This window comes from Vulpes vulpes, chromosome 12 (genome assembly GCF_048418805.1).
Source record: "Vulpes vulpes isolate BD-2025 chromosome 12, VulVul3, whole genome shotgun sequence".
NCBI classification, from domain to species: Eukaryota; Metazoa; Chordata; class Mammalia; order Carnivora; family Canidae; genus Vulpes; species Vulpes vulpes.
This window is the reverse complement of record NC_132791.1, coordinates 10,158,165-10,177,568: the sequence shown is the minus strand read 5'-3', so window position 1 is coordinate 10,177,568 and position 19,404 is coordinate 10,158,165. Positions and strand designations below refer to the sequence as shown.

At 49.7% G+C, this 19,404-nt stretch overlaps 1 protein-coding gene across 20 annotated transcripts in view; it reads right to left on the bottom strand.

Moving 5' to 3' along the window:
* Window positions 1–19,404, bottom strand: part of EPB41L4B (erythrocyte membrane protein band 4.1 like 4B) — a 130,381-nt gene continuing 110,977 nt past the window's right edge. For 3 of the 20 annotated variants that reach the window (XM_072727749.1, XM_072727759.1, XM_072727750.1), the window contains 6 exons: window positions 19,146–19,332; window positions 16,713–16,790; window positions 10,289–10,405; window positions 7,275–7,343; window positions 3,950–4,095; window positions 1–2,719 (listed from right to left, as the gene is read on the bottom strand). In XM_072727749.1, the coding sequence (XP_072583850.1) occupies window positions 2,650–2,719; window positions 3,950–4,095; window positions 7,275–7,343; window positions 10,289–10,405; window positions 16,713–16,790; window positions 19,146–19,332 (667 nt within the window). In that variant the 3' untranslated portion in view covers window positions 1–2,649. Of the gene's footprint in view, window positions 2,756–3,949; window positions 4,096–7,274; window positions 7,344–10,288; window positions 10,406–16,712; window positions 16,791–19,145; window positions 19,333–19,404 lie in introns of all 20 variants that reach the window. The other 17 variants (XM_072727751.1, XM_072727760.1, XM_072727752.1 and 14 more) reach the window with 8 other exon arrangements.

Genomic DNA, 19,404 nt, shown 5'->3' with positions numbered 1-19,404 from the left:
TGAAACAATGGAATCCTCTTGATTTTACTGGTTAGAGCTGAGCTGCCAAAGGTACTGGGTTTTCATATACAGTAACAGCCAACTTGTTGGGATCAGACTTCCAGTGACATCAACTGCTGAACATCTGGGAACCCAGGGGGATGTGGGGGGAAAAAAAGCAGGAGGCTCACAGCCTCCTGAAAACAGCGTCCCAAAAGCCCATGCAGCCCTCCTCAGAAGCAAAGCACACCTGACACATATGTCATACTTGGCTCCCTGGCTTCTCCGAGAAAACTTCCATTCTGCCCAGGAGGTTTCCGTCAGAGAGCAGGAGGTGAAGAGCAGAAGACTCAGAAAGCAGGTTGGGAGGAGGGTGCTGGATTGGCAAGAGGTTACAACCCCAGACACAGATAGCTCCCCTGTCTTGTACAGGAACACAGTTTGGATCGTGTGCACAAGAATAAAGAACAGGTAAAGCTGTTTTGAAAGTATAGCCGGAGGGGGGGGGGGTCCTATAGAATGGGAGTAAAAAGTCCCAAACACCACAAATGCCCCAGATGGCTTCACCAATAGAGCAGAAAGCAACAAAATTCATCAGTGAGAACAGCACAATAGTCTGTGAAAGGCAAAGCCAAGCCCTATGTTTTCTCCCGAGGACATCACCGGCACCACACCAAGGTACAAAAGGGGCTGATGTGTACAAGGATGACCGTGACTCATCAAGATAAGGTTAAATACTCTCCAGTATACCGTTTACTAAGGCAGGGAAGTGTGTAACGCGTTTTAGAAAGATTCCCCTCAAAAAAATATTAAAATTTTAAAGATTCAGCACTTTAAAGGGTTAATCCTCTGTTATCTGAATATTTGCTTACATACCTCATCTTACAACAATGCGAGAAAATGAGGCATTACATTTTTTTTATAATCATTAGTATCAAATTATTGGCACCATTCAGTTTTAAGGATCGGGACAGGAGAGCAAACTATACAATACAACATAAAAATACAGTTCTGATACAAATATACGAGATCGATTCCACTTAACAAGTGGTCATAAGAAGTGGATGGACAGTCTACATACAAGGAAATACAGCTAGTAAATCATCACATGGAAAAGTGCTCAGCCTTGCTAGCAATTACTGAAATAAAACAACCTTTCAAGAACAACTGTACACACCTATTAAACTAGCAAAAATAAATTAAAATGGCAAAACCCAATACCGGCAGAACTGTTGGTAAGTAGAAATGCTTATACATTGCTGGTGGCATCATAAATTGTAGAGGGATTCAAGCATTCAGAGGGAAGAGGGGGAGTGGACCTCACGACCTTTAAGGTCCTTCCAACCCAGAGATTGGCTCTTTCTAGAAAGCAATCTGGCAATATGAAACAAGAGCTATAAAATAATCCATGCTCTTTGACCTTGTAACCCCTCGGTGGAGATATTCCCAAGGGAAGAATCCAAAGGAAGGAGCACTGTTTACAAAGACATTCATAGCAGCACTATTTATAAGAGTGAAAAGTTGGATACAACCCAAATACCTAATAACAGGGAGAAGTGAGGTTAACCATGTTATGTGGATATACAGACACTGAAGTTGCTGAGGGCACAGGGTCTGTGTTGAAAAGGGAAGATATGTGTGAGGTGGAGAAGTACAACCAAAGAGTATGTACACACTCATCACAGCTGTGGAAAAAAAAATGTGTGCATATTCACTGAGAGCGTGGGAAACACTTTAGGGGGGCTAGTCTGTGGTTAGGGGGGTGCCTTTATTCCTGCAAAGTTGTTCAAGTGCATAATAAAAATTTAAAAACACATTTCTTGAAACTATATAAAAAGAGAACAAAGTGTCATCTGGTCAAGGCTCTATCAACAGGACAAGAATTCATCAACTTTAGAAAGAATTTTCCTTAATGGGACACCCAATGGATCTTGATATTGAATTATCTCATCTTTGTAAGAATTTTTAGATAACTGTAAGCTCTGATTCCCTACTTTGGGTCCAAATGAAGAATTCTGTTTATGCCAAATAATATTGCATCCAACAAATCCACAATTTAAATGGTATTTCAGATTTCGCTGAAGTTCTTCCGTCCTGGTGGTCACAAGTTTCTTTTCTTTTTCCTTTTCTTTTTTTTCTTTTTTTCGTTTTTTTAGCTCATCGACTCGTGTCTGAATAAAAATGAGTGTTAAGTTAGACTTTATAAGACCTGTATAATTACCAGTGTAAATGAAAAACCAGCAGTATAGAATTGTTCTCTCATTAAAAATGACTCTTTAACAAACAGTCGAAGCTTGGTGCAAGTTTCAATCATACAAAATCATGGTTGAGACTGATAACAAAGGATTCCGTTCCATGTTAACCCCTGTGGTTATGAATATAGACACACAGGCAGTACTAAGAGGGAATCCCATTTCCCCATCTTTCTTCTCCCAGGCTTACCCAATCCCGGCCCAGCTAGATTGAGTAGCAGAAAACCTCTAATACTCAGGAGACAGAAAATAACCTCTCCAATGAAAGTCAAGCCAGACGTTGGCTTCAACCCAACCACGGAGACCTGGGTGAGCAGAGCACACATCCGTGTGTTGTGCTGGAGTGAGCACACAAAGCCCGAAGAAGGAAAACGGACAGAAGGCACCATGCCATCCTCCAGGCAACAAGCGGACAATTTCACAGTTCGGTCATCAACAGTCTTTTCATCATTTTCTCTCTCTCCAGTTCCTGCCGGAGCGTCTCTGCGCTGAAGAAGAGCAGGTGATGAAATAATGAGATTACACTAAAAAAAAAAAAAAATGACAAGGACGGTGTCATTCCCCCCACCCACCCCCCACCGTCTTCTCCCCTGACCTTGGTTCTTGACTTTCCCTTTCAGGCTCCTTAAGGACCCCTGACATTTGCTAGCATTACAATGATCTAAACTGTCTGGCTGCCCACTGGGTCCCCCCCTCGCCCCCCTGCACCAGACTGACAGCTGCTCAGGGCACTGCTCCCCAGCCGACTGGCCGTATGTGTATGTGTCACTCGTCTCTCACGCCCCAGAGCCCAGCATGGGACCTGGTACACAGCCGCCTCTCCGTAAAGGTCTTCTGAATGAGTCGGAAGATGTCCACGGCTTAGAATTCTTTCAGTCGTGCTCTAAATCGGTTTCAGATGAGCCCCCTCTCCCCCATATCTTAATAAACAAATTGAGTGAAATAAGATTGGCTCCTTTGAGGGGTTGCCTCTGACTTCTTGGCCCTTGGGCCCGGCTGCCTGACTATGGGATCCTTCTCCATTGTTTACACACACTCAGGTGCACGTGTGCGCGCACACACACACACACACACACACACACACACACACACGGAGTGTACATCGAAAGCACAAACCAAGTTTTTAAATAATCTCATACAGGGTAGAAATCCCTTTCTACTGTGGCCAACAAGTACAGTCTGGCCCCAACCTACAAGGTCATGGGCCTCTTGTCCTGTCATTCATTCCGCCCTGGCTACGCTGGCTCCCTTTCCCTTCCTTAACCATTCGGTGCATGCTCCAGCTCAGAGGTCTTAGCACTGGCTGTTCCCTCTGATGAGTTGTTCAAGTGCATAATATCCACAGCCTGCTCCCTCCCCACCTTCAGGTATCTGCTTACAAGCCACCTCAGTGAGGCCTTCCTGGCCTGCCCTTGGTTTCATTTCCCTCCCTAGCTTGTCACCATCTCTCCCTCTCTCTTCTCTTTCTCTCTCTTTCACACCCAACACTAAATTGTAAACTCCACAAAGGTAGGACTTCTATCTGTTTTATTCACGGTTACATCCCAAGGACCTAGAATAATACTATGTAGCCTTTGTAGACATTTCAACAAATACATAAAATGAATGAAAGAATACATAAAAGGTTTCTAGACGTCAGAGACCCAATGAAACTGGGGCCTGTGCCTGCTTTCCCATCACCAGTTACCTGCCGGTAGGTACCCACTGGTCGGACTCACCTGGCTGCCAGAGAAACAGGCTTCCGAGTGGTGTAGATGGTCTGCACTGTGGAGATGGTCTCTGTCAAAGGCCTCAGGGTCACTGCTGGAATCAGTGGGGAAGACTGGCCAGGACAGCACGGTAATTTACTGTCTCTAAAGTCCGCCTGGAGAGAAAACAGAAAAGAGGAAATCAATCTCAATTTGGGTCCCATTTCTAAACTGTCAGCTACTCCCTAAGCCTTAGCACACAATTCCTGTTATTTTTTAATAACAGCTAAAGTCAGTTCCCACTTATTAAAGGGTTTTATTTTGAGCCGGGCTCTGTGCTAAGCACTTTACACGTATTACCTCTTGACAATCCTTCAGGTAGAGGTCATCCTCCATCACCTTAGACACCGTCCATTGTGAGATCCACCATTTTGGCATGTGCCACAGAGAAAGAAAAATGTGGCCATTCGAACTCTGTCGCACCCACTAACGCAATGAACTCTGACTTTGGAGAGTTAAAAGGTGAAAAAAATGTGTATCTTACTTAGAGCTGACTTCATGAAAAGGAAAAGTAAGGCTCAGAGAGGTTCAGTAATTTTCCCAAGGTCACACAGTAAATGTTAAGAAGAACCAGTACTTAGGAGCAGGATTAGCTGACTCCAGAACTGGTGTTTCTCACCAGTATCTCGGTGCTTCCCGAAGTATGGTCCCCAGACTGGCAGCATCAGTACTATCTTGAACCTTGGGAAAAGTGCTGCCCTCGAGCCACAGTTGCCCAGTTCTTAAAAGAGCCAGTGTGGTTTCTGACATTGGCTTCCTGCTCCATCTTGGCCCCCAGCTTTTCAGGAAGGGCTTCCCTGGGTGTCTCACAGCACTGCCAAGGCTGGGCAGGAGGCCAGAGAGCCCGCCATGGGCCAGCTGAGGGAAGTGGAGCCGGAGCCTCCAGCTGGGGAGCTGTGCCCAGTGGAGCTGCAGGGTAGTAGCATTTAACTGGCTGGCCTGGGCCCTGTGTCTCTGCCCTCTGGTTCTCACAAGGCAGGTGCTGGAAGCAGCTCATGACCTTGGAAATGCATTATTCCAGGAACCTGTTTTTGCCTCTGCCTGGACCGCTGGACACCTCCCTACCTCTGCTCAACCCCCAAAGCTACACCAGCCACTGCCCCTTCCCTCTCTGTTCATGTGGCCAAAGCCACCTCAGGTAGTGACCGTCATCTAGCTCAAGAGAGTGCACTTTTGGTTACCCCTAGGCCACCCCCAGCCCATCTCACAGATCCTTCAGACTGGCCAGGAAGCCTCTGCAAGGAGCCTCGGGGATCACTCAGTTCCAGGAATTATAAACTCTGATCCCTGGGAGGAGGAGAGGGTGAGGGGAAAGAGAAGGTGATCCTGGACCCCCCACTTCTGCTCCAGGCAGCCACTCCTTATGTAGTGAGCTTCTGCAGAAGCTTTCATTTAAAGAAACTTGCAGCCTAAAACAAAGTCTGAAAATCACTAAACTCATTCGTGTTGCACATGAGAAAACTACAGTATTTATTTATTTATTTATTTATTTATTTATTTTAAAGATTTTTTTTAAATTTATTTTTTATTTTTATTTTTTGGGGGGGTAAGATTTTTTTTTTAATTTATTCACTGAGAGACACACACAGAGAGAGGCAGAGACACAGGCAGAGGGAGAAGCAGGCTCCCTGCAGGGAGCCCGACGTGGGACTCGATCCCAGGTCTCCAGGATCAAACCCTGGGCCGAAGGCGGCGCTAAACTGCTGAGCCACCAGGGCTGCCCCAAAACTACAGTATTTAAATGTTTAAGAATATTTTGACATTTTGCAGGACTCAAACAAGCTGCTCAGTGACACAAAGGTAGGGGGGGACATGAAGCAGGTTGTCATGACTCCCTGCTCTCATTAATTACACCCCTCTTCCTCTCTGGGCTTGAGGGACAACCACCACGCTTGACACTTGTGGGACATTCTGTGATCCTTTTGATCCTTAATTGGATATTCATATTGGATACAAACAGGATATTCATATTACTATTTCTTTTTTTTTTTTAAGATTTTATTTATTTATTTATTTATGAGAGACACACAGAGAGAGGTAGAAACACAGGCAGAGGGAGAAGCAGGCTCCCTCTAAGGAGCCTGATGCAGACTTGATCCCAAGACCCCGGGATCATGACCTGAGCCAAAGGCTCAAACCACTGAGCCACCCAGGGGTCCCTCATATTACCATTTCCATTCACATAAGAGGAGACTGGTGCCAGGAGTGCAAAGTGACTTACCTAAGATCACACCATTATCAAGATGTAGCTCCAACCCGATTGGAAACAGGAACTCAAACAAACACACGTACACATGTGTTCACAGCAGCATTATTCACAGTAGCCAAAAGGTAGAAACCACCCAAAGACAACCAGTGACTGAATGGATCAACAAATTGGGCTGTGTATATATATATATGCAATGGAATATTATTCCACCATGAAAAGAAATGAAGTACTGATGAAGTACCCCCTACGTTGTACATGAGCCTCAAAAACATGATGCTCAGTGAAAGAAGCCAGGCACAAGAATAAGATTCCATTTATCTGAAATATCCACAAGGGAAGTCCAGAGACAGAAGGCAGATTGGTGGGTGCCAGAGGCTGGAGGGAGATGGGGAAATGGGGAGTGATTCCTTCATGAGAATGAGGTGTCCTTTGGGGATGATAAGAATGTTTTGGATTGGGGCACGTGAGTGGCTCAGCTGTTGAGTGCTTGCCTTCACACCCAGGGCGTGATCCTGGGGCCCTAGGATCGAGTCCCACATCGGGCTCCCTGCAGGGAGCCTGCTTCTCCCTCTGCCTGTGTCTCTGCCTCTCTCTCTGTGTGTCTCATGAATAAATAAATAAAATATATCTATATTTTTAAAAAGAGTGCTTTGGATTGAGAGGTAGCAGTTGCACGACACTAAATGTAGTAAATGTCACTCTAGAATGATTCATTTTATCTTATGTGATGCTCACTTCAATAAAATAAAATAACCAAAGGATGGAGGTCCCAAACCCCAACTCCTTCTCAACCTCACAGAGTTCATATGATTAAAAGAAGCTGGGGGGGCTCAGTCAGTTGAGCTTCCAATACTTGATGTAAGCTCAGGTCATGGTCTCGGGGTCCTGGGATTGAGCCCTGTGTTGGGCTGTGGACTCAATAGAGAATCTGCTTGAGACTCTCCCTCTGCCCCTCCTCCACACTCCCTCGAAATAAATAAATCTTAAAAAAAACAAAACCAACCGTCGACAGTGCTGTCTGGCATGCCACAGAAAAGCACAGAAACAACATTTTAGAACGTAGACCTGTTTTCTGAATCTACTTACGGTGAACTGTGGCCCTGTATTGAAAGCATCAGGAAATGGGGTCACTGTATCAGCCGGGAATGTTTTTATCTTCAAAAAAGAGAAAGACAGGAGGGTTACAAAAGAAAACAAAAGTTTTGAAATCTTTGGCAGCGCACTTTTAAAACCAAATTGAAGGATTCAGGGGAGCACACGCAGAGCCCTCGTCCTTTGCATAAAGAAATGTACAGAAGGCCCCAGAGACCCCTTGGCCAGAGGTTGTATCTGTGCTGGTCCTTGTGCTGTAGGGCTGGGACCCAGCAGGGCTGACAGGCTGCAGTCCTGTGTGTGCAGGCCACCCACACTTACCTGTCCCCAGAACTCCCTTCCCTGGAGGTTGTGTGGGTCTCCTAGACACACTGGGCCCTATGTGTGGCCTGATCCATAAAGGCCATGGTCAGGGTGTGTAATGCAGCAGGCCAGAGCCACCTGGGTGGCTGCTGATGGCTTCCCCACAGCTGTGAGGCAGGGACTAGAGGCAGGCCACATCCTGGGACACAGTCTGTGACGGTGGGCAGAGAACCAGGAGGCTTTGCACTAATTAGGCCAGCAAGTATTTCCTGTCTGTTCCCTTCATTTGTTGGACTCCCTGTAAATCGTGGGCCACAGGGAAAAACCTTGGGGAAGTGGGAGGCCCCTGTACGCACATGAGAATCCTGCGGCCGTGGCCTTTGGGATAAAAGGCTTTGTGATCAGAAGTGCCCAGTGCTGGGGGTGGCTGTGGCACAGGGCTGGTCGGAAGTAAGCACAGGTGTGAGTGGCCGAAAACAGCCTTTGCTTCTATTTCATTCTCTTTGGTCATTTTGTCTTTGGACTTCTGGAGGCCTCAGGGAATATGGAGTGTGCTTATTTCTTTATACCAGCCTAGAGGACTGCCAGCAGGCCCAGGGGTCTAACGACTCTGGTACTAGCTTTGCCTGCGGCCCCCAGGGCACAGAAACTGCCTGCACACCTGCTGGTGAATGCACGCTAGGCCACCTGCCACCAGCAGGCTGCAGCCCGGGCACTGAGGCCACCACTGCCCACAGGCAGCTGCTTTTGTGTCTCTCCCTGGGGGCTTGTCTGCAGACCCGAGGGTAGTTATTTTATGCTCTTGAGTCACTCTGATGGGGGTTAAGGCAGATGTGCAAGAGCACAACAGAACAGACCCAAGTCTGCTGCGGTTTCTTGAATGGGTGGAGGAGTTTTCAACCACTCAGAGCATAACAGTGTCTTTGCAATGTGCATGGAGATGTGCAGTCCACCCCTGCTCCTCTTCCCCAAACTTTCTTTGGTCTCTTTAAACATCTCAAAATTCCCAGAATGGGCCCCAAACTGCCTTAAGACCCAGGTGCCAGCTCAGATTGCTGATAGCGGCTGCCCGTGAGGCAGCGAGAGGACCCAGAGGCGGGGGGGGGGGGGGCTTCTCCCCATGGTGCGTTCTCCTCCCACGACCTCATGGTTCAGCGTGTGTGCCGAGACCAAGAGCAAAGTGAAAAGTAACATACAGATAGGACTCTCAGACCATCACGAAGCCAAAGGGAAAAGAAGTATTATTATTATTATTATTATTATTATTATTATTATTATTATTGCTATTAAAGAAATGTGAATATCGGCAACCTCAATGAATTATACTCTATCTTCTCTAAATGAGAAAAAAAAAATCGATCCCAACAGTTACACTCTGTGTTGCTCGGCGGCAGCAATGCACATTCACTCTTCCGATGGTGCGGACACTTGGTAGAACCACTTTAGAAAGGGAGCAAAGCCAAAGTCACAATATTGAACCCGGCCCAGGGTCTAGCCTAATAAAATAAAATAGCTGACACGAAAGCTATCTGTGTCCCCTCGAATAATGACACATTGGAAACAAAGCAGGCGTCCTGCCGTAAGAATCTGCTACGTAAATGGTAGACCAGTCACTGGATGGAATACGGTCATTTACAATGCAGTAACAAGAACAAGGTAGAGACAGTCCACCACTAAGTGAAAAGAGAAAAAACGGGAGATGATATGGAGACTATGATTTCACTTTGTAAAAGTATGAATGAATACGAATGCTATTAGAAGGAAACACGCACAAATGGAAAAAACAAAACAAAACAAAAACATTGTGCCAGGCTGGGATGATGGGTGATTCCTTTCAGGTTGTCATGTAACACTCATCCTGTTACCTTGAAACATAGCAGGGAAAGACAAGTTTATGAAGTTTTTACATTCAGGGATGCCTGGGTGGCTCAGTGGTTGAGTGTCTGCCTACCACTCAGGGTGTGATCCCGGGACCCCCGGGATCAAGTTCCCCATTGGGCTCCCCACCAGGAGCCTGCTTCTCCCTCTGCCTGTGTCTCTGCCTCTCTGTGTGTGTGTGACTCTCCTGCATAAATAAAAAAAAACCTTAAAAAAAAGTTTTGGGGCGCCTGGTTGGCTCAGTGGTTGAGCATCTGCCTTTGGCTCAGGGCGTGATCCCAGAGTCCCAGGATGGAGTCCCGCATCAGGCTCCCTGCATGGAGCCTGCTTCTCCCTCTGCCTGTGTCTCTGCCTCTCTCCGCGTCTCTCATGAATCAATAAATAAAACCTTTAAAAAAAAGTTTTTATTTTCAGTAGAAAGGCAGCTTCTTTCTCTCTCTCTCTCTCTCTTTTTCTCTTTCTCTTTCTTTCTTTTTTTCCTTCCTTCCTTCCTTCCTTCCTTCCTTCCTTCCTTCCTTCCTTCCTTCCTTCCTTCCTTCTTTCTTTTCTTTCTTTTTCTTTCTTGGAAAAGCATCTCTGCTCATCAGAACTTTAGGAAAACAAATGCTTCCTGGTCCTCGAGACCTATAGACAAAGGGCAGGATGGACCGCAGCCTGTGTGGCCTAACTTGGCCAAACTGTGTCATCCATCCCAGGAGTCAGAGCACGTGTCAGCCGGGCCCTTCCAGAAGGTCTAGCGCCCATGCACACGGGTGGGGAGGCCGCCTGGGGGCTCCTGCCCACCTCAGCTCTCCTGGCCAGGCCCCTCTCCCTGCCAGGGTACCTACCAGCCTCGTTTTGATTGGAGGGTGCATGCAAACTCCAGTGGTCTCTTCCTTCATGAGGGGAGAGAGTGGAGGAGAGCAGCGAGAGTGGGCACAGTGGGGGGCGCTGGCTGGCTCGGCCTGCTCCGAGGGGAGGAGAGAAGGGGGGAGGCGGAGGAGAGGGGGGCGGAGGCAGGGGAGGGGGGGCGGGGAGGAGAGAAAGACAGCACAGTGCAAGAAGGATCTGTCAACCCCAGGCTGCCCTGGAGCCAGCCTGCGCCCCGCCTGCTTCCAGCCTCTGGCCAGCGGGCTTTGGGGCCCCCTCCTCCCTCCTCTCCCCGCCTTCTCTCCTCTCTGGTGCTCGGGTGTCTCCTCCACTATCTGAGCAGAACCACCCCTACAAAAACCCCATTCCCGGGCCTTGGCAGGCAGGGCCGGTGGCGGCTTCCTGGAGCACCTGCCTAGGCCACAGACGAATCAGGGAGGCGGGCCTGCCAGGCCTGGGGGCGCCCACGTCGGGGTGCAGGGCTCAGCGGGGGGCCAACAGGTGCTCCAGAAGAGACACGGCTCGGTGCACTTTCGGATCTGTCCTCTGGGTGCAGAAAACATACTGGCCCTGACCGCCCCCCACCCAGCCCCCAGCCCTCTGGCCCAGGCCGCATGACACCTCGACACCTCCTGTCGCCACTGAGAGCCCCTGCTGCTTTAGCTGGAAGGCATCAAGCATCGTGAGAAAATGCCAGATGGCCTGGGGTCCTACGGCTTCCCCACCCCAGCCCTAAACAGTGCCATGCACCAGCAGCGGCCGACAGCTTGCACTGGGAGGCTCGGGATGGTGAGGAGAGGATGCTCTGAGGCCCGGACGGGGGCCGCTGCCCGGGATGCTGTGGCCTGTCCCTCAGGAGGGACCATTCACTCCAGACAGTAAGTCCACACGTCTCTGCGTTCCAGAGAGTTCCTTGAGTAGCCGGGGACATCCTACCATAAGGGACGAAGTACAGCCTCTGGGGAAGTCTCACTGAAACATGATCAAGACCACTGCAGGCGCCTTTTCTGTCTCCAAATTGATCTGACGCCGGCCTCTACAACCGGCGCGGCCTGGACAGTTTCCAAAGGGCTTTCACAACCAGGGTCTCCAACCGTCTGGGGGACCACCTTGCTTTACTACTCAGATCTGGAGATACAGAAAAATGGCATCTGCGAAGTCTAAGCCTGTGGTTCTAGACCTTCTTGTTGATCGCTTCTGCATCCATCCTTCAGACACATTCGAGGCCGTGCTAACCACTGGCCGCCAAGTTTTAGCAGCCTCCTGAGAATCCCCCCCTCACTGCTCTCTCCTGCCTTTGGGGGGGATCCTTCTACCCTCCATAAGCTGGCATTTGAACCTGATTGAAACAGGTTCCAGCCTGCCCTCCAGCCTCGCTTCTCAACGCTGCCCCAGCCAGAATCAGCTACATCAGGGACCCCAGGCCACAGGGCCTTTGCCTCTGCAGATAAGCAGGCACTCCTGTGTGCTTTTTGAAGGAAATAAAAGCTGGCATAAATGATCCATAAACATGGACCCTATTGCTTGGATGCCATAATGTGTACAAGCCACCAGTGTCCTAGCTGAAGATTATGATGAATGTCCTAAGGCTTTGCCCAGCATTGGACTTTTACGGTGAAGAAATGTTGATCCATCCCACACGCATTCATGACCTTTCTAAATGTGCATCTGTTAGTAAACGAACAGGAAACAAGATAACACGTGTAACAGAATACAATTTTGAGATTCCATTTTATTTTTTTTTTTCTCCCGGCATTTCCTCTCCTCCTTGGCTCTTTTTTTTCCACATCCAGGCACCTAAGTTCTTCTAAGCTACTTGGCTTTTGAGGTTTAAAATCTTGACTCTTTGGGGGAACAGAAAGATTTCTGGCATAGACAAATGAAGATGAAAATGTGAAAGGCTTCTTTATCATTCAGATAAGCAAAGAGGTTGCCAGTTTGAGGACTGGAGAGACAAGTCAGAGAGCACGTGAGGACGGGTAGACATTGGGAAGTAGTGAGCAGCGGGGCCTGTGCCCCTCCTTCACAGGCTCAGGCTCGGGCACAGGGACTGAAGAGCAGAGAGGGACTAGTGTCCCTCTGCCCAGGTGGAACTGGGGAGGTGGCAGGTCCCGGGGCAGAATGGATGGCTGTGTGGCATGTCCAGAAGGACAAGGGATGCTCGTCCCAGCAGGACAGAGACTGCCTCTCATCCAAAAGGGGCACGAGGGAAGCAGGAGATGCCTCAGATGCATCAGCAAACAGATGACATCACAAACTAAACAGACTTCCCTCCATCTTCCTGTGCCCTGGGGAAGATGGATGTTTCCCCAGGAAGATGGAAGAGGCATCCTGATTTGACTTGGGGTCAAGCTTCAGCCTTCCCGATAGAACGAGATTCAAAATAAAAAATACGTTATTGAGAGAGATGGAAAACCACTTCTTCTGATACCCGGCCCAGGGCCCACTTCTTTGTCCGACACAACCTTCCTGTGGCCAGGCCAGGCTCCTCCCTGGCACGTGAACTCTAATATTCCCAGGCCCAGAACAGACCTGGGTCCTGAGTGCCTCCGCTTTGCAGCTGGGCAAGGTGTCCTCGTTCTACTCCGCCAACACCAACACCCCGTGCACGTGCCCAGACTCACCTTCCACCGTGGACAGTGGGTCTCCACTCATTTGCTTTCTTCCCTCCCGATCCTCTCTCTCGCCCCACTTCTCCCATCCTGGCTAGAAACTCCAGTCTGACTGTCAGGTGTGCGACGTGGATTCCAGCCCCGGCAAGCAACAAGCTACACAGGTGGCAGGGCGTCTATTGCTAAATGGAGCTAGAGAATGGAAGAGTTGGGGACTGAAGAAGAAAAGACATGGGAAAAAAGGAGGAGAAAGTGTTGCAAGACTGACACACTGGAAAGAATGTGTTTTTGGAGAGTTTGAGGATGAAAATCCTTGGAGTCGCGCAGGGTGCAAGAGAATTAAGAAGGAAGCGAAGTGGGATTTGAGAAGTGTTACCAGGGAGGTGATAATTTAATCCTGGATGCTTTTTGAGAGATGCCAGTTAAAGACTGAAGCTTACTCTTATTCTCGGTTGTTTGGACTGTGCTTCTTTGAAAACCACTTCACACAGAGACTGGATCATCAGGATTGGAGGCCTAAGGGTTAGACCAGCACTTCTAATGCCTTGATGGAACGTCGCCGAATGAAGGCAAGAGAATCTCGTCCCAATCCTCTCTCTGCTGTCCTTCGAGCTCTGGCCCAAGGAAGCAGGGTGGTGCTGTGGCTTTGGGAGTCTCATCCAGCCCCAGGCCCTAAATCCATCTCTCCTCCTCTGTCCTCTGGGGCAGAGACACCACGCCCCCACCCTCTCCTCCAGAAGAACAGAGAGGACTGCTGCTTGCATTTCTATGATGTGAGGCGGAGCAGGTGAAGCATGGAGGTAAGAAGACCTGACAGGACAAAAAGGCTGCTGGAGCCCCCTCCCTCTCCAGGACCGCTCAGCATTGGTGAAGACAGGAGTCTGGAGGGACATAAGGTCAGAGCTGGTGATGCCAAGGACAGCCCCAAATGGAGTGGGGTCTCATGAAAACACCAGCCCTCCTGCATACCTTCCGTGTGAACATGTACGTGGATGGACATGCACTCCCACCCCAAAGCCACACAAGCAAGACAAAGGATGCTTCATCCTGAGATCACGTATTCACAGCACACTCCAGCTGTGAAGGGGGCAGCCAGGTCCCACTACAGGACGAGGACCTCAGCTGCCCTGTGCCTTGGCAGTGCAGCACCCTGGGCCCCGCTTCAGAGCTCAGTCAGAGCAGCCCAGAGATGTCAAGGTATCCTCAGAGAGGGAGTGAGTTCCCTGTGGCCAGGGGGGTACAAGCAGAGGCACTGGCACCTCAGATCAGGTGACCTCTGGGTCCCACACAGATGCCGCTTCCTTTCTATTATCAGACCATTAACGTTCAAAGATAAAGACGGGACAATGAAATCTTCCCTCTGGATCGGCAACACAATGTGTTTTCAGGAAATCCTACTGATCCTGTCAGAGCCATGTAAGATATATTTTTATAAACTACCCCGAGTTTCTCAGGTCTGCCAGAACCTTTAATAAAGACTCAGTATTTTGTTCATGCTGCACCCTTGGCATAAGATGCTTTGGTCCATTTCCTCCATCTGGCAAACTCCTATTCATACTTCAAAACCCCCATGCTATGAAGCCTTCTTTTGCTCAGTGGCCCCCAGACAGGCTAAAGCACTGGGTCCCACAAAAGTAGCAGTTCCTATAGGCTCTTAGATGGCATTACCTGCAGCATGCCTCCACATTCTGGAAATTGCTCAAGCCTAACTCAGAGAGCAATCTTCCTCCACTGCCTCCTATTCCTGCCCAGTGTGTTTTCTTCAGCATGGGTCCAGGAACTCAGCTTTCTCCCCCGTCTGCCTCCGTAGGCCCTCACATTGTGCCTCAGGTCCCTTTGGGGTTTGCTGCCCTCCAGCTAGACCGATGTCCTCAGACTGCTGCCCTGGCTTCTAGCCGCACCCCCACCCCCCCTTGGCCCTCCTAGGGTGTAAGGCCTCCACTGGGACACTCAGTTGGGATCCTGACATAGCACCAGGCCCAGGCTGTTTAACTTGCTGTCCCGTCCCACACACCTTATTCTGTGTTCTCAGTCTGAGGAGTGCTTTAAACACAGCCCCTCGGGATCCCTGGGTGGCGCAGCGGTTTGGCGCCTGCCTTTGGCCCAGGGCGCGATCCTGGAGACCCGGGATCGAATCCCACATCGGGCTCCCGGTGCATGGAGCCTGCTTCTCCCTCTGCCTGTGTCTCTGCCTCTCTCTCTCTCTCTCTCTGTGACTATCATAAATAATAAAATAAAAAATTAAAAAAAAAATTTAAACACAGTCCCTCTTCCAGGCACTGCTCTACCCCAAAGTGGCGAGTCTCTGAAATCCAGATGCCCCATTCAGCCCAATCTGGTGATGCAAAGGGCAGCAGAGTAGGAACTGGAACACCTGGGCTCTGGCCCCATCCCCACCTGGGGACTCAGTTTCCCCATCCGTGCAAAAGGATGACAAGCTGATGAGAGAAGGCCCTGCTTCTGGGTTATCCTATTTTGGCAATTTGTCTAACAAGAAGGCCATCGATAACTCAGCTGCATTTTCTCTGACACGAGAAGGGAGTAACCCCCAACGTTCCCCGAGCAGGCCGGCTCGCCCACTGTCCGTTCTCAGCTGTTCATCCAAACGTGCTGACTCAAAGCTCTCGGACGGTACCAACTCTCCAGACGAGAAGTACAGCTGCATAGATCACAAATGAGTGCCCTGTGCCAGCTGAAGCAGGGACGGTGATCCCTCCTAAAGCCAAGACCATAATCTGCCTCATTCGTCCCCTCTTTGAAAGCCTTCCAGAAACCCTTCCTATCCACCACCTGCTTCTCCCACGAGCCCTTCCTGAACGACTCCCACTCCTGGCTTCTCCTGTCAAGCCTGGCCCTCCATCAACCTGACTTCCCTCCAGCCTCCAGCTGCCCCGTCCCCTCCCAGAGCCTCCCACACACGACCCACTCTGTGTTGAGTTCTCGGGAGGTAGGTTTTGACTTGGTTCACATTTTGACTCACATTCCACATTTGCGGACCATGATCTATGCTGAGGTTCACTTGGGTATCAGCCAAAGGTGCATCCAAGTTTGCCTGTGTCACCTAATGCTATTCATAATATCTCACACACATTTATGGTGCTTTTCTGTTCTTTGAGGGCTTTCTCTGTCTCATGTGATCATTAAGACACTCTTAGGCAGATACGGCAAACGATGGCATCCTTTACCCCATGACAAGGCTCCTAAGGAGAGGAGCAGAGACTGGAGCCAGGTCTGGCCTGCATGACTCCTGGTCCAGGGCTCTCTCCCCTGCAAGGGTTTCTCGCCTGCAGGAGTCTCATGAGGACCACCATCCCTAAGGGAAGACCTGTATGCAGAGGATGGAGGATGGCAGGGCAGGGGGGCACGAGAGGCCTTGGAAAGCTGGAGTGAGGCCTTGAGCCAGGGCTTCGGACCAGAGCACATTGTTGGAAGCAGCAGCGAAAGGTGCCCCATGGGTGGGCATGCAGGGAGCAGCCCAGGAAGCCAAAAAGCCAAGACCCAAGCACCAAGGATCCCAACCCGCTGGGGAAGCAGCAGACAGGCAGGGTGGGACCCCTGTAGCCGCCCTTTTCAGGGGAAAAAGAGCACCGTCTTCTTGAGGGCTCTGGGAGATAAAGGGACCCATGTGCCTGAACCCCCAAAGAAGGCTGATCCCTGAGCCTCCAGGCCGTGAGCAGGACAAGAGGAAGAGCCTTCCCAACAGCGATGCCCACCTCTGTCCATCCGTCCCACTGCCAAGATGTTTCTATGGTCTGTGGCTTTTCTGGTTTTAGCAAAATGGGAAGTTTACCAGAGGAGTAGCTTCTGTGAAGTCCATCAGGAGATCGCCTGGCTCCAAGGTAAAGGCACCTCCTCGGTCAGAGGGACTCTAGGAAGGCAGATAAAAATATTGCTGGTCAGTGTCAACTCTGGACCAACAAGGGAAGTCCCCAGAAAACACAGACTTTTTCCATCACTGAGCCCCTGACCGTGCCAATCCCCCAGACTGTTTGCTTGCCCAGCAGTGTGCAAATTATAGAAACCAAACCCCAAATGTTTTCTGAAACCTTAATGGGTAGAAACTGTGTGCAGGCTAGGGAACCGCCTTTTTTAAAAAGGTGCAAACAACTTCTTTTAAGTGCTCTGAGTGTTCTTTGGTCTTTTGTGAGGGGAAATGCTTCAAAGAGTCCTCTGAGGGGCAGCCCGGGTGGCTCAGCGGTTTAGCGCCGCCTTCAGCCCGGGGCATGATCCTGGAGACCCGGGATCGAGTCCCGCATCGGGCTCCCTGCATGGAGCCTGCTTCTCCCTCTGCCTGTGTCTCTGCCATTCTCTCTGTGTGTGTCTCTCATGAATAAATGAATAAATAAAATCTAAAAAAAAATTTTTTTAAAAAGAGTCCTCTGAATATATATAGAGAAAAGATCCCATCCTGGATCTAGCGGGCCAAGCCCTCAAGGAGCTAAACTCACATGCCCAGGGGGTGTCGAGCATACAACTCTTGATTTCAGGGTCATGAGTTCAAGCTCCATGTGTGGCACAGAGTTTATTTTAAAAACAAAAATTTTTTTAGAGATTTTACTTATTTATTTGACAGAGAGGGAGAGCACACAAGCAGGAGGAACGGCAGAGGGAGAGGGAGAGGGAGAAGCAGACTCCTTCCTGAGCAGAGAGCCAGAGGCGGGGCTCTATTCCAGGACCCTGGGATCATCATGATCTGAACTGAAAGTAGATGGTTAACCAACTGAGCCACCCAGGCGCCCCTAAAAATTAAAAAACAAAAAACGCCAACTGCATAGTAATGAGGAAGATCTTCATGGTGGGAGGAAGGTATCTCTGAAACCCATATGCAGTTTTTCGGAAAACATTTTTTTCCCTTTTTGCCCTGGGGTCTCAGCAGCATGGGAGGCCTACAGGCCCTTTATGGGGAAAAAGAATAACCTCCATCAACTTGGCACAAGAAGGGCCCTAAGGAGAGAGATGGCCAGGAGAGGGAGCCCTGTGGCCTCTGGTAGGATGCCACCCACATCCCCATCCCCACTGAATTCTCCTTTGTTTCATACTTTTTTTTTTTTTTTGCTTGGTTTTAACCATGGTGAAGAATTTATGACAGGAACCCATGTTCATACTTCGAACAAAGCAGTGTGAGGGGCTCTGCACAAGACAGGGGAACTTAGCTCAACATACCAGGAGGTGATTTACAGGAAAGCAGGGAGCCTCAGTCTGGGCTGGTCCCTGGCTGAGGGGTCCCTGGCCTGAGCAGGATCTCCTGCTGAGCACCACAAAGGGATTCCCAAAGATCCTGGGCAAGGGGAGCTGGTAAATGACCAGTCGGTCAAGCAGGATACAGATACGGCCGGGCCCATTGTTACCTAGAGGCTACTAGGAATCATGACCAGTTGGCCCAGATGTCACCTCCACTGGACCTGATGCTGCCCCATCAGCTGGGCAGGGAAGCAGACCTTATTCCCATTTTTAGGGGAAGGAAACAGGCTTGGGGAAACAGGTCTGCGGCGTACCTGCACGTCTCAAGTGTGTGAAAGGACCAGCTGGGAACAGAGTCTGGGGGCTGCTCTCGCCTTCAAGGCCCCCACCTCAGCGGAAGCCACAGACCAAGCAGCCTCTGACTTGCCATCTACTCTAGAGCAATAGGTTTGAACGTATTCAGACCAACTGCTGCAGAATGACCATAGCTAAGGGTCACTCAGAGAAAACCGAGAGAAATGCCTTGAGCAAGGCCTTTGTCACAGCCCATTCACACAGCTGGCGACTTCCTGAAATTGCGAACTGTCAAAATAATATTGCTTATTTTCAAACTATTCACATGGGCCCATCCAATATAAGGAGTGGGGCGGGAACACTGATGTTTTTACTCCTCCAAATTTTCCACGATGAGGGGAAAACCATTTCTTGTTTCCTATGTTTATGGTGCGGTGAAGATTATATAGGGATGATACTCTAAACCCAAAATTGAAAAAAAATAAATAAATAAACCCAAAATTGCCCTCAAAGATCTCTTCCATTTTCTCTTAAAGTACAGTGTGCAAAGCCTTTATGATACCATTTGGGGCTCATAAACAGGTCTTCTTCTGGGGAGAGTTATATAAAACCCCTGCCCTGGTGGTTGTCACCCTTGTTTTATGAGCACACGGTTGCGCCAAGTTTCAATGCACGCGGGATGCCATGCACTAAATTGATACTGAATTCCTAGCAAGTGCAGCTACTCCTTGGGGCTTCCCCCCCGTACCTTGGCCCCTGGGGACAGCTGGCCCTTGCCTTCTGAGTTCTGAGGCGAGCTGAGTTTGTGGCCCTTGGGGGACACCAGTGGTGCTGAGACTTGCGTGGTGGCCGTGGTGGTGTTTGTGGCGGCGGCTGTGGGTGCTCCTACTGCCTCGGCCAGGTCAGGAGGGAGGTCATCTTCATCACTGCGGTTACTAAAAGCACATGAAGCTCTGCTCATTACGACAATAAACAGGCTGTGGGGAGCAGAGGGAGGGCCGGGAGGG